The sequence below is a fragment of the Pimephales promelas genome, chromosome 10, assembly GCF_988280905.1.
Source record: "Pimephales promelas chromosome 10, fPimPro1.hap1.1, whole genome shotgun sequence".
NCBI classification, from domain to species: domain Eukaryota; kingdom Metazoa; phylum Chordata; class Actinopteri; order Cypriniformes; family Leuciscidae; genus Pimephales; species Pimephales promelas.
In genome coordinates this window covers 27,989,246-28,011,573 of record NC_142778.1, presented here as the reverse complement: position 1 = coordinate 28,011,573, position 22,328 = coordinate 27,989,246, and the positions used below count along the sequence as shown (strand labels likewise).

At 37.7% G+C, this 22,328-nt stretch overlaps 3 protein-coding genes across 5 annotated transcripts; 2 read left to right on the top strand and 1 right to left on the bottom strand.

The window, feature by feature from the left end:
- Positions 1-9,692, top strand: has3 (hyaluronan synthase 3). 2 transcript variants are annotated; one of them, XM_039692035.2, is made up of 5 exons: positions 1-1,070; positions 2,579-3,055; positions 5,285-5,914; positions 6,423-6,524; positions 6,603-9,692. In XM_039692035.2, exons 2-5 carry the CDS (start codon positions 3,047-3,049, stop codon positions 7,530-7,532), a joined length of 1,671 nt encoding a protein of 556 aa, XP_039547969.1. In that variant the 5' UTR covers positions 1-1,070; positions 2,579-3,046; the 3' UTR covers positions 7,533-9,692. The 2 variants fall into 2 exon arrangements, with proteins under 2 accessions (XP_039547969.1, XP_039547970.1); XM_039692036.2 differs by lacking the exon at positions 2,579-3,055.
- A 66-nt stretch (positions 9,693-9,758) lies between these two features.
- Positions 9,759-11,010, bottom strand: chtf8 (CTF8, chromosome transmission fidelity factor 8 homolog (S. cerevisiae)). 2 transcript variants are annotated; one of them, XM_039693069.2, is made up of 4 exons: positions 10,792-11,010; positions 10,606-10,698; positions 10,402-10,519; positions 9,759-10,159 (listed from the first exon to the last, which is right to left on the bottom strand). In XM_039693069.2, the coding sequence occupies exons 2-4, from the start codon at positions 10,626-10,628 to the stop codon at positions 9,926-9,928; spliced, it is 375 nt and encodes a 124-aa protein (XP_039549003.2). In that variant the 5' UTR covers positions 10,629-10,698; positions 10,792-11,010; the 3' UTR covers positions 9,759-9,925. The 2 variants fall into 2 exon arrangements, with proteins under 2 accessions (XP_039549003.2, XP_039549004.2); XM_039693070.2 differs by having other exon boundaries at positions 10,778-10,816.
- Positions 11,011-11,450: 440 nt separating this feature from the next.
- tbc1d15 (TBC1 domain family, member 15) lies at positions 11,451-22,321 on the top strand. The gene is made up of 17 exons (XM_039692844.2): positions 11,451-11,563; positions 12,484-12,579; positions 13,095-13,166; positions 13,309-13,450; positions 13,649-13,853; positions 16,362-16,464; positions 16,583-16,780; positions 16,912-17,040; positions 17,864-17,967; positions 18,061-18,155; positions 18,269-18,385; positions 18,617-18,717; positions 20,668-20,767; positions 20,858-20,955; positions 21,092-21,208; positions 21,544-21,630; positions 21,748-22,321. Exons 1-17 carry the CDS (start codon positions 11,540-11,542, stop codon positions 21,952-21,954), a joined length of 1,995 nt encoding a protein of 664 aa, XP_039548778.1. The 5' UTR covers positions 11,451-11,539; the 3' UTR covers positions 21,955-22,321.
- Positions 22,322-22,328: the final 7 nt, after the last annotated feature.

The following is a 22,328-nucleotide window of genomic DNA, read 5'->3' as shown; positions in this document are numbered from 1 at the left end:
CTGCCCAGTTGGAAGTCATAAACTTTGTCTCAGTGTTTCTGCAAAGGAACCTCCCAAGTCTCTTGAGGTGTCTCTGATAATTGCTTCTCTGGTTAAGATCCAAGGACGTTCCCACAGCAAAGGGGTGAATCAGTGACGCCACGATGGAGTTATCAAGTGGAAAGTCACACTTTTACCTTCCTTCCACGCAAACCCCATAATAACCTTCTCACGACTGCTATCCAGCCATGAAAGAGCCATTACGCTAATTACTTTTCCTGCCATGCAGCAGACTCGGAAAGAGAAAGGGCTTGAACGTGTTTTACCTGGCTGGTGACTTTCAGAGAGGTTTTCCCGAAAACAGAGCAAGTTTTCATTGGGTGTTCGGAAGAAGACACAACTGAGATAGGAATGTTTGGGGATGCCGTGAATATTGATTATGTCCGAGTCTGCTGCAGTCTATCTTTCTCTTCCTCCTCTCGCAGATCTCTTCATCAGCCGGTGTTGGACCTGCAGGCTGCCAGCAGGAGGGGTGCAGGGAGGGGTGATAGATAAATAAATAACCCAATAAAGGATGCATTGAGAGGGTGTGTGTGTAGCCAAGAGAAGAGTGTGCCTGCTCAAACAGTCCGGAGTCTTGTTGAAGGCTGGCTGCAGTGCAGAGCAGGGGGGGGAAAGCACAGAGAAGGGACCTTGAAGGATTTTCGGCTGCACTGCAGAACGGTGCCACTGCAGTAAAGCACTAAAACAGAGGCATGAGGTCCACCTCGCTCCAGGTGAGAAGTTAGTTCACAGCTGATATCAGAGGTCTTCATGCCTCGGGACTCTCCGGGAGGAGAGTGAGGGAGAGAGACGAAAAGAAAGGAGGGTGATGGTGCTGTATTTTTGGATAAGGGATCTCCTGAATTAAGTGTGGCTGGAATAAAGATGTAGTGTGAGCAGGAGGTTGAACAAGGACGGTGCTGTGCTCCACTGTGGTGGAGAGGAGCGGAGCAGACGCCTGGCAGACACACCGACTCGCGCACACACACCGACTCCACCGGAGGAGAGAGAGAGAGAGAGACCACCGTCACAGCTGCGGGGCTGGGAAGGTGAGAGACATATCATTCGACTTAAGTTTTGTTTCGTGTCTGTGTTTAATGTGGGAGTGGATGAGATCTGAAAGCATGCTGCACAAGAGCTCTGTCAAATGTGCATTGTGTGGTTGTGTGTGTGTATAATACACAAAATTGTGAGAGAGTCAACTCGTGTAAATTTAGGTTGGGTAGGTGTGTTGTTTGCACAAATAGGCTACTGCTTGTGCAAGGCACTCAATAATACTAAGCAACTTCAAATAAATGGTTATGTGTAGAGCTTGAGAGAATCTGTGAAATTCTGAGATTTTTTAAGATCCTCATATGTGTGTGTTTTAGTAATTACAGTATTAGATTGGCCCTCGGTTTCTTGGCACCCTTGCTAGTGCCCTGAGGCTGAGTAACCAAGTGGGCAGCAGGACGGAATAAAACAGGAAAGCTTCAGAAGGGCTCGATTAAGGAAAATGACGCCTGTTTAGCTTTCCATTTCATCATACTGTAACAACACAAGGGTCTAGTGAGAGTTTCAAAAGTGTTCAAACTATTTGCTAGAGACCAAAATAGGATTTACCCCAACGCAGGCTCTAGAGAACTGGAAGAACTTGACAAGAGAATTGTTAAATATTACATGCAAGTGTGCTTTTTTTTTCCTTCTATAAATCTAATGCATTTTATTGTAATCGGAGTGACTTTACTATTGTTAATTTGGGTCTATATAAATAAATGTGAGCATTTAATTATAATAAAATAAGAAATACCTGATTTTTGGGAATACGTTTCGGAAATTGGATGAGAGGATGAATTCATAGTAGGTGCCCCCTAGTATTTTTTCATTTACAAATTCACAAAAAAAGAGATACAATTTCTTAAACATCAATATAAAATATTTTTTTTATATAAAATATTAATCATATTTTCAAATAAAATATTTTATTAGATTGTAAAAACAAAAATATTTTTCAATATTGTTTCCAAGACTATTAGCATTTTTTTTAAATATTATTTTATTCTATTCTATTCTCAATGAAAGCATTTCATTTTTTTTATGTATTTTCACGTCATTTGCCCATTAAACAACACAAAGAAATTGAGTCTATAACAAACCAGGACTTTAAGTTGAATATCTGTGACACCAATCACATCATGACTGTGCACTGTAAAAAAATATTGTTGGTTTAACTTAAAAAAGTAAGTAACCTGGTTGCCTTAAATTTTTAAGTTGATTGAACTGGAAAAAGTGAGTTAATACAATGAAGGAGATTGATTTAATCATCAGAAACTCAAAATAATAAGTTATCTGAACTAAATGAATTATTTAAGTTGATTTGACAAAAGAAAAAAAAATGTTGTGATAACAAATCTTGAAAATATTTTTTTACAGTGTGGAAATTGTGGATTATAAAATATAAAAGTGATTTATATCTGAGTCTCGATTGATCATTACTTCAGTTGATCAATTATAATGAATATTAGTATAGTGTACTGGTACAATAATTCACCCAAACACATCATGCTCTGCCTTCCAGCCATTCATCTCACATCCTCTCACCTGCTGCCCTCCCTCATCGGTCCTGGTGATTCCCAGCCCCCCTTCATTCCTCTCCCACTTCCTCCCTTTGTCAGTGTCCTGTCTTGCATCCAACGTCCTCATTCTATCTGGTTCACACCTGAGAATACACGGGGCAAGAGAGGCTTTAGCCAGTTACCCCCCTACCAACCCGCAATGCACCTGTGACTTCATACAGACTTCATCTTTTGGATCCTGTCCACTTCTGTTTCATCTGAGACCACCTGCTTCTGGGCTGAGAATGCATGATTACCCATGATCATCCTTACCATCACTCACAAGAGAAACAGACCTGAGAACGACGTCCTGAAACTTCTCTGTTAATCACTGGGAAGAGTCTGGAATAGAATTATTAAAAGCAAAATAAGGATCTGAGATTATCGAGCTCTCATGGATTGATCTCCACCCGGGCTGTGAATATCTCACCATGACAACAGTGAGTAACCATTGACCTCTGACCTCTTTATTTGGTGGAAAGTTGAAATATTATTCAACTTCCATCATTAGGTTTGATACTGACATCCAGGGGTTACATAGAATGCTATGTAGCATGCAGCTATGAACATTGTGATGTTTTATTGTCCTAAATGGTTAATTTAAAGATCAAATGTGTTACAGATCGCCTTGTGTGATGATTCTTGGATGTGCATCTTGAGTTGACTTTATCTTACCTTAATCAAAGGCTGCCATGTGAAAATGTACAGCTTTCATCACACGTATGGTAGTGGGTTTGTTTGCTGTGTTCAGGGACTGAGTGACGGCTGGTGTCTTGTTGAGTATGACATGGGGCCCTTCTTCATACCCGTCCCTTTGAGCTAACAAGCCCCTCCGGAGGAAGATGCCCTCTAATTATGGTCAAACATAACACTCAGTATCTGCCTGCTGTCTCTATCTCACCCTCAGGGTCTATGTTGTCTTTGTTCACATCACAAGAAGGTGTGTAGGATAACGCAGAAAGGGAGAAACCCATTATATAGATCATAAACAATATTTAGGTTTTATGGCAGTTCTCACTTCAGATACAATTAACCAACGTGAAACCAAAATTGCTAATATGAAAGGAACAGTTATGTGTTTCTTGGAATTTTATGATGTAAAAACGGTTAAGTACCGGTCTGATGCAGCTGTAAATAACTGTGGGAACAGTCAGTTACTGTGATAGAAAAATCAACAACCACTTCAGTGGAAGTCGGCGTTATTTCTGCCACTCTTCTCCATTGCGTTGGCGGTTATGATATAAGGGCACTGAGTGAAGCAGCTCTTTCTTTCATGAGAGGGGGAGCAGGAGGCAAGTGAATGAATGAAAGGGGGGGATTGTTCCTTAGTCTGGAACCACTGATTACCTGCCAAACTCGGCCTAGCCTTTAATTAAAGTCATTAACCTGAAAGAATGAGAAAAAAGTGAGAAAGACAAAGAGAGAGTGACTGAGAGAGAGTTTCACAAAAATTGTCACAATGTCAGTTGTTGCCATTTGTTTGGAATAAATTCAAAATTGTTGACCCTTATGTTCATGTGGTAATCTCACAAAGCCTTTAAAGATTTTTATTTTTGCATTTTTCTGTTATTTCCTATTTCTTTTTTTCTTTTGATTTTTTTGGGTGGAATATTCCTGAGATACTATTTAAAGGGATTGTTCACTTTGAAATTAACTTTTGATATGTTTTAGCTTACCTCAAGGGCATCCAAGATGTAGGTGTCTTTGTTTCCACAGTATTTTGATATTTTTAGGTCAAACCGTTCTTGTCTCTCAGTCATATGATGGAGATTTATGGGGTCCACCCTGGGTTCACCTCAAAGAGCATGCACAGAGAAGTCCAAATTAAACATGATTTAATGACTCATAAATGTAAGTACACATTGATGGCCTAAGACACGAAACTAGCGGTTTGTGTGAGAAAACAAACAGTAGTTATATAGTTTTTACCTCTTGTAATCACAGTCACGTCCAAGTACACTCAGGGCGAAGGTGCTTCTATCTGCGCAAGTGCGCCGAAAAGTCCCAGAAGTGATCTCTCGCGCGTGTTCGTCACTCATTGTTTACACAGTGATTTCAGAAGTGTTATCCTTCACTGTGAAGATCTAAACATATTTAGATATACAGGAAATTGCAATGGAAGACGATTTCGATATACCAACAGACAATGGGTTGTTGTTTTTTTCCGCAACCGCGCAAGAGATCACTTGGACGGGCAAGTGCCCGTGCCTTCAGATCACTTGGACATGGTTGTGGTTACAAGTGGTAAAAACGATATAAATACTGTTCGTTTTCTCACACAAACTGCTCGTTTCGTGTCTTAGGCCATCAATGTGTACTTCCATTTATGAGTCATTAAATCGTGTTTAATTCGGACTTCTCTGTGCATGCTCTTTGAGGTGAACCTAGGGTGGACCCCATAAATCTTCATTATATGACTGACAGACAAGAACGGTTTGACCTAAAAATGTCAAAATTGAAAATACTGGGGAAACAAAGACACCTACTTCTTGGATGCCCTTGAGGTAAAAATTAATTTCAAAGTGAACTATCCCTTTAATTTAAATTCAAATCAAATTTGATAAAAATATATAACATTGATATTTTATATTTGCTATATTTGGATTTATGCTTTTTCAAAATGTTTCTCACTACCCTTAGTTATAATATCCATTTTTCTCCCTCTTCAGATGCCCTCTCGATTTGGCACTGCGGTGCGGATCTTCATCACCACCCTATTCGCAGCAGTGGTGCTTTTTGCTATCCTACTAGCTTATGTGACAGGCTACCAGTTCATCCACACGGAGCAGCACCACCTGTCTTTTGGCCTGTACGGTGCCTTTCTGTCCCTCCACCTCCTCCTGCAGAGCCTCTTCGCCTATCTGGAGCACCGACAGATGCGTGGCCCCTCCAGACCTCAGCACCTGCGTCACACCGTGGCCCTCTGCATCGCAGCCTATCAGGAAGATCCGGACTACCTTCGCAAGTGTCTGCGGAGCATTCGCCGCATTTCTTTTCCGGGGCTTAAAGTGGTGCTGGTGGTGGATGGGAATCGTCAGGAGGATTCCTACATGATGGACATCTTCCAGGAGGTGATGGGGGGAGTGGAGCAGACGGGTTGTGTGGTGTGGAAGGGGAATTATCACAGCGACGGGGATGGAGGAGGAGGGAAAGGCTCATTGCATGCCGAGGAAGCTGCACATGTGGCCAGGGTGGTGCGGAGCTGTCATTACTCCTGCATCATGCAGGAGTGGGGTGGCAAGAGAGAGGTGATGTACACAGCCTTCAAAGCACTGGGAGATACTGTGGATTACATACAAGTAAGTCTTGACACCTTTTACAACCTAAAAATTCAATAAAATGGAAAAGGTACTGGAATTTTATAGGAGTAAACAGCATTTATTCCAGACTTGCTTACTTGTTGCTCTTGGATGGCCAAATTTCTATTTTGAAAAACCTACAATGAGCCTACAATACTTTCACTCTTCACAGTCTGCCATAACCCCATAGTTCCCTCAATGCCACTGTAATATGAATCCATGCAGCATTGAGGTCAAAGGTCAGTCGTATTACTTACCTTCCCCTGTAGTCCTGAGCACACCTGTGCGCTGTCATCAACTTTTCATTGTTTCGGCATATGATTGATACCTTCAGAAACCAAGATGACCTTGAAACATCTGTGAGCCAATGTCTATGGTTGCAACAGTCCTTGCTTTGTTCACACAGTCATTGTCAACATCAGCCTCAATGACTGAAAAGAGTAAATAGTTGCACGAGTTAAAGTTGCAGAGGAGCGTTCTAAATCGTATGCATCTCTTGGTTTTGCAGGTATGTGATTCTGACACTGTACTTGATCCAGCCTGCACCATTGAGATGCTGAAGGTTCTAGAGGAGGATCCACAAGTGGGTGGGGTGGGAGGAGATGTTCAGGTGAGCAATGTTTTTAGTTTTCCTGTACCTTTCTTCTTTAAAGATTACCCACGGAGAGTTGTTTCCTTGTCTTTTCAGATTCTGAACAAGTACGACTCCTGGATCTCCTTCCTAAGCAGTGTCCGGTATTGGATGGCGTTCAACATAGAGCGGGCCTGCCAGTCTTACTTTGGATGTGTGCAGTGCATCAGTGGACCTCTGGGAATGTACCGCAACTCTCTCCTCCAACAGTTCCTGGAGCCCTGGTACCACCAGACCTTCCTAGGAAGCAAGTGCAGCTTCGGTGATGACCGGCACCTCACCAACCGCGTCCTCAGCTTCGGCTACAAAACCAAGTTCACGGCACGCTCGCAATGCCAGACCGAGACCCCCACGCAATACCTGCGCTGGCTCAACCAGCAGACCCGCTGGAGCAAGTCTTACTTTCGAGAGTGGCTCTACAATGCGCTTTGGTTCCACAAGCACAGCCTCTGGATGACCTACGAATCTGTGGTCACTGGGTTCTTCCCCTTCTTTCTGGTGGCTACAGTCATCCATCTGTTCTACCGAGGTCGGTTGTGGAACATCTTGCTTTTCTTGCTGACGGTCCAGCTGGTGGGCATGGTGAAGGCCACCTATGCCTGCTTCCTACGAGGCAGCCTTGTTATGATCTTCATGTCCCTGTACTCACTACTCTACATGTCAAGCTTGCTGCCTGCCAAGATCTTTGCCCTGTTGACTATTAACAAAGCAGGTTGGGGCACATCAGGCAGGAAAAAGATAGTGGTAAACCTTATTGGAGCTGTGCCTGTGACCACGTGGGTGGCCATACTGCTCGGTGGCGTGGTTTATACCATTTACTGCGAGGTGCAAGAACCCTTCAGTGAGACTGAGAAGGCTCTTCTCATTGCAGGCACCATCCTCTATGCCTGTTACTGGCTCATACTTCTGGTGCTCTACCTGGCCATAGTGGCCAAGCGTTGTAACAAAAGAGAGGAACAATACCACCTATCCTATGCCGAAGCATAGTCTTTCTAAAAGATCAATACATGCTGTAAGAGCTCATTTGACATGGACCTGTCTTTACCTGATGCTGCAATCCTGGATATAGTTATGGATCATGTGCAGGTCCAAGACTTAAGTATGTTAGCTACGGCTACATGAGAGCTTTTGGACAAAATCATGAAATTTTGAGAAAGCTATGATTTACGTGAGTTAAAATCAGGAATTGTGCTCCTCGTGATTATAAAGCACACATGGAGGAGGCGCCAGCCAAGGCGGGCACAACAAGTAAAGCCAAAGGTTAGTGTAAGAGTGATAAGTTAATATAGTTAAGATGACATATGAAGTTAAAGGGTTATAACTGGTGCTTGAACTTTTGATAATTATACAGAATATGTGCTGTTAAGGTTAGAGAGGTGTGTGCCAAAATTTAAAGAAACTTGCATAAGACACTAACCTGGTTTTACTTGCCAAATATAGTCAGTATTTTAATGTCTCTAATCTGACAATCCAGCATAATTCTATATTTCATCATTTGAAATTGTGGTGCTTCTGATACTTTTGTGGTGTAACATGATAGAACAAGAGCAAACAGCATTTAAATGAGAGATTTCTGTTACTCCACAATGATTTACTTCACTGCAGGCTACATGTTTACAAAATTTTAAAAGTTACATCCAGTACCAGTGAATAAATAGTGTCAGGCAACCAAAAAGGATTTTCTCTAGCATCTACAATGTTCTGTTCGAGGAGGATAATTTGCAAAGTTTTACTTGGATTCCTATTTTTACCCAGTATTCTCCAACTTGGTATAAGTATATAATAAAAGGTCATATTTTACTTTTATTATAGATCAAAAATGATTATTTATGGAAAAATACTTAAATATTGGAATCTGGTGATCCTGACAAAAACCTTTTCTGTAATTTTTAAACTTATTGTTCCTATCATTCCTATTCATTTAAATAAAATGGTCGGTTATCAAAATAAATAAACGTGAATCACACGAACTGAAGTAGCTTATTTATGCTATGCAAATTTATGTGTTTAAAGATTACTTTATATGGAGCAAAGGTATACAGTGGATTTTCATTCCAGCTTTTTTCCCCCCAGCCTCAGCCATTCTAATGCAACAATTAGCAGATTTAGCATTCTCCGTGAATGCTAACGCTAACTTTTTCTCCCTTCCCCCAAAACACACATTAAACTCTGGCAGAAATAAACACAGAGGCTAGTGTTCAAATGTGTGCATGGACAAGTTTAGAAATATTTACCCACTTGACTTGTGCACTACATGTGCGATACTGCTGTGGACTGCAGCATCCTATAAGGCTGCAGCATTATGACTCTGATGACACAATTATGAAACTTATCATTTGTTTACAATCAAACTTGCGTTCTCATTGTTCACATTTGTGTATTTTAAGATTTTATGCTATTCATTTGTAAACTGGGTGTCAAACTTGTGATATTTAATATGCTCCGTCTTCAGGAAAAGAAATCCCTGATTGAATTTGAGGGGCTTAAAATTGTATGTAAAAAAAATACAAAATACAAATTGGGTTTACACAATATTCAGTGAAAAAAGTTCTTGCTCTGCTGTCTGCCAGACAGTGCATTCATTTGTAGATGGTGAAGCTTAACCAGTGAAAACTAGGATTATGTCAGTCATTTCAATATTGTAAAGTAATATATATTTTTGTAAATTAAAATTCTAAGATATTTTAAACATGCAAGAATTATTTCTCACACTTATCAGTGTATCTGCATTTTCCTAGGAAACATTATTTTAAGTAAAATGTTATTTTAATAACGCTGTACAGATTAGGGATTTATAAATTACAGTATTCATACTCCATAATGGTAGAGGTTACATGTTTTTAACCAAAATGCAGTTGTTTTACAGATTGCCACTGGCAGCTTTTGTCTCCTACTCAGAATTAAATCATGTGTTGATGAAACAGCAGCATTAAGTCTAAGTCTCACAGCTAACCTGTACTTCTACAGTGGACCTGCATGGTCTTTTAACCTCATGTGAATTTTACATATTTGTTTTATGCATTATGTACATTGCCCTACTCCTGTATGTACAAAGGGATTCTTTACATTTCGACATTTCCCTCACAATTATTTTTGCAAACACTTGTAACTGATGTTTTGATACAATAAACTTCAATTCAAAAGTGAGCATTTTTGGAGCATTCTTTTTTTTTTTTCATTTTCAAATTAAGATCTATTACTTACATTTCATACTTAAAATATTTATATTTGTTCTTTATTAGTCATAAAGATGTATAAAAAATACAACAATGTATGTTAACAATAAATGCACTAAAATACTAATCCACCATTCCAAACAACATATGGTTACAAATCTAGAATATTGTGCTAAAGTTAAGTCTCTAATATCTGGACATAAGTTATACTTTCTTCGGCACATTAGTGATGATAGGTTTAGGTCGAGTTTTAAAGATAAGCTTCTTTTTGATGAGGGCAGATACGGTGTAAGATGTTGGTTTCTCTTGGTTGGTTTCCATAGTTTCTTCTGTATTCCGAGGAAGTCCAGAGTGTTTCATCAGAACAGCAAAGGGCTTCTCCAGTTTGACCTGTTTTCCATAGAGGATGTGATGTCCAACTATAAGGACTGGTAATCCCTTGAATAGTGGACAAATCAAGAATTGATATAGGTAAAAAGTAGTTTTATAATTTTGTATGTACACAGACACACACAAATAAATAATTGGGCATATTTCAGACCAAAATCAAAAGAAAAAATAATATAGATACATACCTATATTATACTCATGTGTGCATAAATACACATACATAATATGTTTGTATCTATATTCTTTTTTTCTTTTGTTCTGCCCAGCTACAGTATTAGAGAAAGACAAACCTCCTTAGTGTAGTGCAGGTCCCCCATCAGATTTCCTGCTAGTCCAGTATTTTGTCTGGACATCATTTCTCCCTGCAGCTCCACCAGCAGCCATTCGGCTGGACCTTCAGCAGCATTGCTGCAGAACACATCGAAAAGCATTTTCAACGAGCACTTTCAGAACATTCATGATCTGTAATGATTTATATTTCACACCTAAGTTACCTTGAAATGACTATTTGAACCATTCTGTATCTGATTCCTCGGTGTCAGAATTCACAAATCACACAATTCTTCCTGTTTTGTAGACCTTCTCATCTGAAATGTTGTCAGAACAAGTCAAATATTACATGCACAAACGAGTGTCTACATGTATTTACAAATATATACTACATACGTTAGTACACTCACTTGTCAGGTCTGTCGTTGTCCACTGACAGAAGTTTCCCGCCAGTTGGAAGACATTTCATTTCAAAATAAAAGTCCCACTGTGTAAACCGCTAGAGGGCAATCGAGCTTCGTGTGCATTGCTCGAGCCTTTCTTGGTTAAGGTTTCTTTCTTTCTTTCTTTCTTTCTTTCTTTCTTTCTTTCTTTCTTTCTTTCTTTCTTTCTTTCTTTCTTTCTTTCTTTCTTTCTTTCTTTCTTTCTTTCTTTCTTTCTTTCTTTCTTTCTTTCTTTCTTTCTTTCTTTCTTTTTTCACAAACAATTTCATAGATTGTTCATGGGTCGTTACAGTGGCTCATTGGAGAATGACTATAAATAGAGTAATTTTACTGTTCTTTTCTTATATATATATATATATATATATATATATATAACATTAAAAGAACATTAAATATTGTGAAATATAATTACATTTAAACTTTTCAGAAATCATTCTAATTTTGCTGCTACTCTATATTTGGATAACCACCTACATAAAGTAAAATACATGTCAATCGCACCCAAATAGTAAATTATTTTCCACCGATTTAAGGATTATTATTATTATTATTATTATTATTAAAACATGTAGTAGATGCCTGTAAATTGAAAATTCATTAAAAAATATGTCCGTGCGCATGCGCGGCGTTGGCCATGCGGAAAATGACTCGTCAGTGTTGTTGTGGATCGCTGACAGGCACGTGAGCGGTGCTACGTCTTCATTTAGCAGTCGACATGGCGGCCACAACTCCTCCCAAGGTATTGAGCATGCTGCTTTATAAGTCAATACACGGTCAAAAAGACAAATAGCTCCATTTTACCGATATTTTTCCGTGGGTTGTGGTGTAGATATTCTGTTTGACCTGCTTTTTGAACTGTCGGTGCTGGGAAATAGATGATACACTGGTCTGGGAAACTGCTGTGTTTAGCAACAGTTAGCCTGGCTGCTAGCTGCCAAACCCACTGACATACAGCTGATCAAACTGCTAAAAACACGGACGTTAGAAGTAGCGTTTCCGTTGCCAATAGCAGCACAACTGCAATAACGAACGTATTCGGGGCGTCTGGACTCTAAAAACAAATAATCAGAGTTGTGTTTGTACTTTAACTCGTTTTGAGTCATGAGCTGCCTGTCTGGCAGGTTTATGAAGATGTTTTGAGCTTGATGACTGGTTGTTTATCTACTGAGTCCGGTGAATTCAGGCCATAAGGAAACTAACTATCTTTTTTTTTCTAACTATCTTTATATATGAATTTATTGGCACTACATAATCTCATTCTCGTCTGTATCGTTTTCTCGTGTTTGTTACACAATCATCATCAAATACCTTGGCCACCATGATGTTTTGCTGATTGAGTGGCAATATATAACGTTATATATATATATATATATTCTTACAGCTACATACCACTATCACACAAATTCAAGATGATAATATAGGAGACATGATCATTGCACATAGTTCCAGGTTATTCCATGGTTGTTTTCCCAGTGTCATTTTTTATTTTTACAATGATCAATGGCATTTTTTTGTTGGGGAGTCTTCAAGAACATTGTTGATGTCAGTTTGTCAGGAGCTGTCAGTTCAGGCCTCAGGCTTAGACATTTAAAGGCACGGAGTAGAGTACTGAAATTGTTGTTTTTAATGGCCTATTTGCATGTTTCTTTGTGTTTGTAGGTGGTGTTTGAACATGAGGGAGTCTTCATTCACTCATCTCAAGATGAATCTGAGGATCAGGATTTAATATCGGGGTTCCTCAGGATTGTTGATAAGGTATGGTGGTTGTCAGTGATAATATTATTTATTAAACGAGTGTGTTTTTCAGGATTGTTATGATTCCTTTAAGTTTTACCTTAACTGGGTCCACGTGACATACATAAGATGTTATACCACATTACATTTATGTTATTCATGTTCCATACATTCATGTTATATACATATAGATGTTATACATCCACATTCCATTCCATCTAATATGCTGATTTGCTGCTCAGGAAACATTTCTTATTATCATCAATGTTGAACACTGTTTTGGGGGGAAAAAAACGTGATACAGGATTTTTTTGAAATGCGAAGTTCAAAAGAACAGCATTTATTTAAAAATAGAAATATTTTATAACTTTATACATAACTTAACTGTCACTTTTGTTTTATTTAGTGAATCCTTGCAGAATAAAAATATGAATTTCTTTCGAACAACATCGTACTTCATACATTTCAATGATACATCTGCTTTTGAAATGTCTGTAAAAAATGACAGCCATCTAACAATCTCTCTTTAACTGTAGGATGGTGAAACCCTTGTGGAATATAAACCCCTGGAGGATACAGATCCCTCAAACATACTGTGTGCCTGCAAGGTTTGTCACCCGTTTCATCTGTGAGAGTTTGCATATGTTAAAATGCCTCAGACTTTTGTTATGTAATCTATACTAGTATATTCAAGATTCTGAATAGTTTTCTGAATTAGGAAGGATAACTCGAATGTTTGATTGTGTGAAGGACTCCAGCTCAGTGGTGGAATGGACTCAGAGTTCAGAAGACAACCCTCATCGTCCTCTCGACCATCAGCTGAGCTACGAAACCGAGTGGGATATGATCAATGCTGTCTCATACCGGAGAAAAGCCCACTCACATGGAGATGGTAAAACATTTAAGTCAAATGTGGCTGAAAAACCTCTTTTATATCAAATTGCTTCCACTGTTCATTTTACCCGGTACCTAAAAGAAAATGTCAGTAAGATAACAACCAGTGAATTTTGCCTATGGCCCTTTCTTTCCAAAACCAGATGGAAATGTGTAACGGTAACCAAGCGTATTATTTATTGTCACATTGTCACAGATGGATCAAACCACGCAAATGACCGGAACAAGTGGGCCTTCTCTTTTAATGTGTGTGACCTCAGGTCTATCACAGTCAAATGTGAGGGCTGGTCATACATTATTTTCCGGTTGAAGGATGGCACAGCACTGCCAGCTATTCATTTCCACCAGGGAGGGAGCAGAGCGTTCCTGGATTGCCTGAGGAAATCAGTTCAGATCAACGAGTGAGTGCAGTATGCGTTAATTTTATTTCAATGGATCAAGCCAGATCTTTGGCTCAGCTGTTAACAAATGTTGTGCAATATCTTACTGTAATATTATTCTGTTTGCGCAAGATCTAAATGATTTTGTATGCTCTTTTTAATTACAGCATTAGACCAGTAGAGTGTAGACATGAGTTACAATTGTTTTTATAAATGGTTTTGAATACATTATATAAGCTGTGCACAGAACCTGCAGTCTTATTTAATAATTTCTCTGCATGTATTTTCTTGTGAGGTAAGTTCCATGGAATGATTTTAACGTTGCTTTTTGTGATGTTAAAATTATTTTTAATGTTAAAATCGGATAAACAGATAATAATACGCTCTTATTACAGCTGAAAATGTGATAAAATATGTTAAAAATTTTATATTTTAATAAGTATAATATAAATTTGATTAATTAAAAATATTTTATGTATAGTATATAATTATTTTATATATATGTTTATTATATATTTTTAATAAATTGAAATCAGTTATAACTAGTGCTGTCAAATCGATTAATCACATCTAACATAAAATTTGTCTTACAATATATATATATATATATATATGGGCTGTGAAATGATTAATCGTGGTTAATCATATCCAAAATAAAAGTTTGTGTTTACATAATATATGTGTGTGTAGTGTGTATAATTATTTTGTGTATATATAAATATATATTTATACAAAATTAATATTATACATAAATATAAATATTTGATATATTAATAACACATTTTTCTTAAATATATACATGCATATGTGTGTATTTATATATACAAAATAATTATACACATTACACACACATATGTGAACACAAACTTTTATTTTGGATGCGATTAATCGCGATTAATCGTTTCACAGCCGTAATATATATATATATATATATATATATATATATATATATGTGTGTGTATGTGTATAAGATTAATATATATTGTATGTATGTGTGTACACTGTAGGTCAATATTTGTACACACCAAAAAAATGTGTGTGTGTGTACATACACATGCACACACAGACATATACATGATAAATAAAAATGTATAATATCTATGTATACAAACATATTATGTAAACACAAACTTTTACGTTAGATGCGATTTCCCTAATAAATCCCTAATTTATCCTAAAAATGGCACAGAATAGTGCACAAGTACCCAGTAATTGGGCTGCAGCTTTAGTCTGGGTTTCTGCCTTTGCACCGCAACATTTTATTCATGCCGCTAGACAGTCTGGATACCATGGACCAGATTTTCGCCTCAGCGAGGGGACCAATCACAGAACGAGGAGGAGTCAGCAAGATGATGATGACGTCAATGCGGCACACCTTAGCAGTTTGTTTATACCTATGGATCAGACATGGCAGCAGACGCATGTACACGCAAATCTCTGACTCATCGTCTAATTTCTGTCGCTCTACATACGTGATCTGGTATAATTGAAACGATTGGCTATGAGCTACGACATACAGGCGCATTTGATAGACATTCTTGGCACGCAATAAACAGCTCTGGGCATTCGTAAACCACACCTCAAATACGAGAAATGGACATGTGGTTCCCAGAACACGTCTCAATCTCAATGAGACGTGGTCTGACGTTAGCCAGGCTACTGCAGCTTATGCCTTCCTTTGTTCCTGAGAGCATAAATTAGCATGTCGGCTTTTACATAACTGTGTAGCGTCAGGTGTCTTCCTCTGAATGATTATGGCTTAATATTTTCATTCTTCTTGTTCTTAACTTAAAAGTGAGCCCTGAACTTTTAAGTCACTAAATACCACTGGCATTTCACAATCAGAATTATTCGTCCAAACACTTCCTCCTTTAAAACTGTAGTCATCAAAATGTAACCCAATCTGCATGCAAACGAGATTGAATATCTCGGCACCTTTGAGGAAGTCTCGCATGTGTTCTGTGGCAAGAGGCCGTGAGCGTGATTCGTGTAAGGTCGAACAGCAGCTGTTCGTTTAGAGTTAAGGCTTTATGAAAGGGACAGGAAGACACTCCTTTCCCCTGCGTTAAATATCACACCAGATTAAATCCGCCCGTAAGCATGCTGAATTCAGCCCTGCTGAGGAAAAGATAGCTGTTATTAAAGTTCTTATCTTAGTCTCCATAATGAAACGTAGGCTGGGCTTTGTTGGCTCAGCTTCTGTCGTCATTCAAACCACAGAGCGATATGGCCAGTGATGTCATATGTTTACGAGCACTTATGTGGACTCTTAAAATGTATTATTTTCATTATTATTTGTTTTTACTATCATTTCTAGATGTTCCTTTGTTTAAATGCTTCCAGACACACACACATAAATGTATATACATATAGGAGTTATCAGAATAGACTGTTAATAAGTAGGCTGTATGGATGTATGTTTGTTTTATGTCACAATCTTTGTTTGCACATTAAAACAAAATTATAAATGATATTACTTTATTAAGACAATACAATGAATCTTATTATCACTGTCTCTTTCTTTCGAAGGTGTCCCGATGATGAAAGTATCTTGATTGTCAGCTCTTATAACAAAGCCTTCTCGCAATCCTTTGAGAATCTTCTGGATGATACAAACTTTAACTTTGTTCAGGTATGTGGTTTATCCTGTGAATCGTAGTAGTAGTCATCCATGAATTGATCATTGATATAAAAATGAATGTGATGGATTATTTAAAAGTTGTCTTCACAATATTTTCACTATCAAACAGAAATTCAAGAAAGATCCTTATACAACAACGCTGGGTGGCTTCTCCAAAGTCACTAACTACCTCTTTGACGCATTTCGGGCGCCTGAATTAGAGTGTCAGCAGCGGCCTGCTGAGGAGGTGGCGGATCTGTTGGGAGAACTCATTCCCGGACTAGAGATTAACCAGCAGGAAGAGCCTGGATTTGAAGTCATCACCAGAGTGAGTGCAGATCTAATTCCAGCCTTAAGTTTCACTTAGTTGAGACTGGACAAAGACAGCCCACATGAGGTATCCTGTGCAAAAGTATTCTTATGGAAAATTGATTTGATTTGTGTGTGTGTTCGTTTCAGCTTGATCTGGGGCCGAGGCCAGAGGTGCAAAGGAAGGGCCCGGTAACAATGGAAGAATGGGAAAAGTACCAGGACTCAGAGGGAAGAATGACCAATGTACCTCACATAAAGGATGTAATATTTAAAGGGGTAAGATATTGCTTTGAATATCTTACTGTAACTCACCCGAAGGATATCCTATGTCTGGCGATTATGTCTTCAGCAGTTGTTTCTTTGCTTGTGGTTTTATCACCATGGCCTCTCTGTAACCTTTGTGGTGGATTGCAAACATTTAGGTCACGACTTACTGAAGTTATACCCATTTGGTTTTGTTCTGCATCATAAAGCAAGTCACGCAAACTTCGAGTCTGTTTGATTTTTTTTTTTAATTTGAAACCAAGGCAGCATTTATTTGATAGAAAATACAGTAAAAACAGTCAAAATAATTTTGATTTTAAAAATGTGATTTTTTTTTCCCTGTGATGGCAAAGCCGAATTTACCCTAGTCTTCAGCGTCAAGTGATATTTCAGAAATCATTCTAAACTGCTGATTTGGTGCTCAAGAAATAGTTCTTGCATTATCAGTGTCGAAAACAAAAATATTGTATTGCATTTGTTTCATGATAATTTGGAAGTTTAAAAGAGCAAAACAGCATTTATGTAAAATATGTAAGTCTTTCACATTTGATCAATTTGATGCTGGCTTGCTAAATAAAAGTATTAATTTCATTCAAAAAGATCTTACTGTTTATATTATACATAACCAGCATTACAACATCTCAATCTGATCTGTTTGGGTGGATTTCCTTTTGGAATACCCTCCACATTAGCTAAATGCAAAGTTAAACGCAACACAAATTTCTGTTCAATTTCAACTTTATTGACAATGAGCTGAGTCTGAGATGTGTGTGACCTCTTGTCCAACTCCTTCCACTTAGGCCAGGCATGTTTATAAATGTTTTTATCTCACCAGGGCCTTTGTCACGCAGTAAGGAAAGAGGCTTGGAAGTTTTTGCTTGGCTATTTTCCGTGGAACAGCACTCATGAAGAAAGGAAGCTCCTGCTAAAGAGTAAAACGTACGCATGTTTCCCTCAGAGAATCGACATCATTTGTTTAAAGCTCTCTTTCGTTAGATGACGCATACGTAAGATCGTGTGTTCTCTCAACAGTGATGAATACTTCAGAATGAAGCTCCAGTGGAAGTCAGTAAGTGAGGAGCAGGAAAGGAGAAACTCAAGGTTACGAGATTACAGGAGCCTGATTGGTATGTCTTTAATTACATTGCAAGTTTTATTCTTTAGTTGTTTTAAAAATATTCCCATGCACCTTTTCTCTACCTGGGTGAAGCTCAGTTTGTGGTTGTTAAATCTCTTTTAGAAAAAGATGTGAACCGAACCGACCGCAATAACAAGTTTTATGAAGGCCTGGACAACCCTGGCTTGATTTTACTACATGACATCCTGATGACATACTGCATGTACGACTTTGACTTAGGCAAGTGATTACATGTGTTTCAATTATTGTTCAGTGCAACTTCTCTGAATTAAAATATAAACTACTGACATGTACAGTATACTACTGACTCCCATGCTGATCCCTTGTTTTCACTTAAATCAATGTGATTTAATTGCACATTCATTTATTTAGATTATGGATTACCTTAAGTGCTTTACGATTGCTTACATTACTTGACCTGTATTTACCCGGTTTCCTGTTCCTGTGCAGGGTACGTGCAGGGTATGAGTGACCTGCTCTCTCCTGTCCTTTTTGTAATGGAGAATGAAGTAGATGCCTTCTGGTGCTTTGTTTCCTTCATGGATGAAATGGTAATACAATACGTTTGTTTCAGCACATCTCTCTTTAGCACTCTTGGGTTTGCTGTTTGTGAGAAGATTTGCCTGCATCAATAAACCATGATTCTGTCCTCACGCTATCGCTGTTTTGGGCAAGCATTTTAAATGGACTAAATTAGTCAACCAACAAATGGTTTACTTCTAGTTGTCTCTGCATATTAAGTCATTATAGGGAGAGAGGTTTTTTTTAGAGGGGTCCTGTTTTGATTTTGTTTTGGGGGTTTATTAGAATAGATTTTCATGCTTGAATGTTCAAAAAATACATTATTTTCGCACATATTTTGCATTGTTGCAGCACCTCTCTTTCCAGTCTGTCAGGAACGCTCTGGGGTGTGTTTCCCGTACAATGCTGAATAACTACCGCAGTATAAGGCACCGTCGGTATACACATATTCACCATTGTTTCCCAAAACCGTAGTAACATGGTCGCACCTCTGTCATTTAAACCACATTGGTTCAACAATATAGGACTGCCGTTAATGAAGTCACACGCACGTGGAGGAGTAATAACTTATTCGAGATCTCCGAGATGCTGCTGACTATATTACTTAATTTGATGTTTGATTCATCACGGACTTCCTCATACGTCAAGGGTTGCCTTGCGCATTTAGGCTCTTGCGCACTGTTCAAAAATGCTGTCGATTGTTAATGCGTCAAAATATATAGAATAAAATGTGATAAATACACTACTGGTCAAAAGTTTTAGATCGGTAAGATTTGTAATTTTTTTAAAAGAAGTCTCTTCTGCTCACCATGGCTGCATTTATTTGATCGAAACAAAACCAAAACAGTGATATTGTGAAATATTATGGCAATTTAAAATGACTGTTTTAATATATTTTAAAATGTATTTTATTCCTCTGATGAAAGTTGAATTTTCAGCATCATTATTACAGTCTCCAGTGTCACATGATCCTTCAGAAATTATTCTAATATGCTGATTTTATGCTATAGAAAGATATTCTATGATGAATAGAAAGTTCGAAAGAAAAGCATTTATTTAAAATAGAATATTTCTAACATTATAAATGTCTTTACTGTAACTTTTGATTAATTTAACTCATCATTGAAGAATAAAAGTATTTTTTTTATTTTATTTTAAAATAAAATAAAAATTATTACTGACCCCAAAAATTATTACTGACAGGGTAAGTGTTACAAAAGCGTTCTATTTCAGATAAATGCTGGTCTTTTGAACTTTCTATTCATCATAGAATCCTGAAATAAAAATGTAAAAATAACAGATTTCAACATTAATAATAATCATAGAATCAATGTTTCTTGAGCATCAAATCATCATATTAGAATGATTTCTGAAAGATCATGTGACACTGGAGGACTGGAGTAATGATGCTGAAAATTCAGCTTTGATCACAGGAATAAATTACACTATACTATATATTCGCATAGAAACCATGACTGTTTTTGTTTGTATTTGTATCATTGAATCGTGTTGGTAATGAAAGCACTTGCGACCATAGTTGGCTAACAATGCTTTCGAGAACAGCACCTGTTTAGTTCCCGTCTCTATGAAGTCCCTCCTTTTGAAAAAAAAGGATGTTGTAATTGGTCGATCGATTCGAGCTTGTTGCAGAAATGTCACGCCCATTTGCATAACCGCAAGTTTAAACACACTAATGAAAATCAACCAGTTTGTGTGTGTATGCCTTGCCTGTGAGTTATTTAAATGAGTGAAATTGTGACCTCTTCATTCCTGCAAGAAAACTCAAGACTACAATTGAGGCGTTTCAGGGAGTTCAAAAACAGTGCGCACTGATATAGAGAATAATTCCCTTTTGGTGTGGACTTTGTAACTTTGCAGACCTCATTCATGCTCAAACAGTGACATTACACACTAAAGGAAGTTGAAAATGATTAAAAACAAAATACGATCTCTTTAATTGTCACTAATGTCTGTGGCAGCATGAAAACTTTGAAGAGCAGATGCAAGGGATGAAGACCCAACTAATTCAGCTCAGTACTTTGCTTCGTCTGCTAGATCTGGCCTTCTGGAACTACCTAGGTAAGATACCCAGAGGAAGACTAGTCTTTTTCATTAATGTTGACCATCAGTAGGCATTGTGTTTACTTCTGTATTTATGTGTTTTCACAGAGGCACAGGATTCTGGGTACTTATATTTCTGTTTTCGCTGGTTATTGATCCGATTCAAGAGAGAGCTACATTTTCAGGACGTCCTTCGCCTTTGGGAGGTGTGTAATAATAACCATCAGTCCATTCCTTTGTTTCTCAGGACACTGCAGCTACTGTCCGGTATAATTTTGATTATACTTTTGTTATATTGGCATTTGATTTAATAATTTCTTCAATTTATATTTTCCCATTCAGGTTATGTGGACCAGACTGCCTTGCCAAAACTTTCACCTTCTGGTGTGCTGTGCCATTTTAGACTCTGAGAAACAAAAAATAATGGACAGAAAATATGGATTCAATGAAATCCTGAAGGTAAGCCTTAACTACATCATTCTGAGGTTTAGGGTCAGTAAGATTTATTTTTTGGACAATTAATACTTTTAATTCAGCAAGGATGCATTCAATTGTTCAAAAGTGACAATACAGAAATAGTTTTTAATAAATGCTATAATTTTTTTTTAAACTTTCTATTCATCAAAACATCCTGAATATATCATGGTTTCCACAATTTTTTTTTTAATAATAATTAGAAATTTTTCTTCAGCACCTTTAATTTTTGAATAGTAGTATATGCATCTACATCTTGCAACATACACAAATTAGATTGTGAGAAAAATAGTTCACTTATTGATATGTTTTCTTTACAGCATATAAATGAACTCTCCATGAAACTAGACATCGAAGAAATCCTTATCAAATCTGAATCTATCTGTATGCAGATAAAGAATTGTAAGGTATGTCACATGCATGATTGCAGATAGTGTGGTATTTGAACAAAATACAAAATCTCTAGAAAACGATTATTTTGTTCCGGTAATACAAGTTTTGATTCTCTTATTTTTCCCTCTAAGGACTTGCCCCATTCAGTGAGTGAGATTCTGGGCCTCAACACAGTCACTAAACCCTCTGCAGCATTAGAAACCAGTGAATATGGAATACTTGAGTCACCTCAAACCCCACCAAGATCCTCACACAGACAAGATCACGTCGTCTCCAACGGCCACAGCCATTTAAAAGAAGCAACACACAACGGCTGCAAAGTAGCCTTCATTTCCTAGTGTACAGCACTACATGATGTATAGTACAGATTTTATATCCCCTGTATTCCAGCAAGATGAACAGTGTTGGGTTTCATGTAGATATTTGCTACCAAATGCCACATTGTAAAAGAAAAGAAAAAATCGCAGAGAACATATATGAATGTAAAACTAGGATCCAAAAGGATCCTAAAGCATTATTTTTGTAAAATCTTGTACCATAATGTCTTTCATTGAAATAATCATTCCTTCTCAGTGTATAGAGAGACTTTTCATAATGTTTCAGAGGTGGGGTATCCATTGTTGAATATTATATATATTTTTTGTTCTTATCAGTTTGCCCTTTTCCTAAATAATTCAGATTCAAATTAAAATCTGTCTTCCATTAGTCTTGT

Coding starts and splice junctions, on each gene's coding strand:
- has3 (XM_039692035.2), top strand. Junction 5,915..6,422: donor ATACTGTGGATTACATACAA/GTAAGTCTTGAC, acceptor TTGGTTTTGCAG/GTATGTGATTCTGACACTGT. Junction 6,525..6,602: donor GGGTGGGAGGAGATGTTCAG/GTGAGCAATGTT, acceptor TTGTCTTTTCAG/ATTCTGAACAAGTACGACTC.
- chtf8 (XM_039693069.2), bottom strand. CDS start 10,628: ATGGTTCAAATAGTCATTTCAAG. Junction 10,520..10,605: donor GTTCAAATAGTCATTTCAAG/GTAACTTAGGTG, acceptor TGTGTTCTGCAG/CAATGCTGCTGAAGGTCCAG. Junction 10,160..10,401: donor ACCTGCACTACACTAAGGAG/GTTTGTCTTTCT, acceptor CCACTATTCAAG/GGATTACCAGTCCTTATAGT.
- tbc1d15 (XM_039692844.2), top strand. CDS start 11,540: ATGGCGGCCACAACTCCTCCCAAG. Junction 12,580..13,094: donor TCCTCAGGATTGTTGATAAG/GTATGGTGGTTG, acceptor CTTTAACTGTAG/GATGGTGAAACCCTTGTGGA. Junction 13,167..13,308: donor ACATACTGTGTGCCTGCAAG/GTTTGTCACCCG, acceptor GATTGTGTGAAG/GACTCCAGCTCAGTGGTGGA.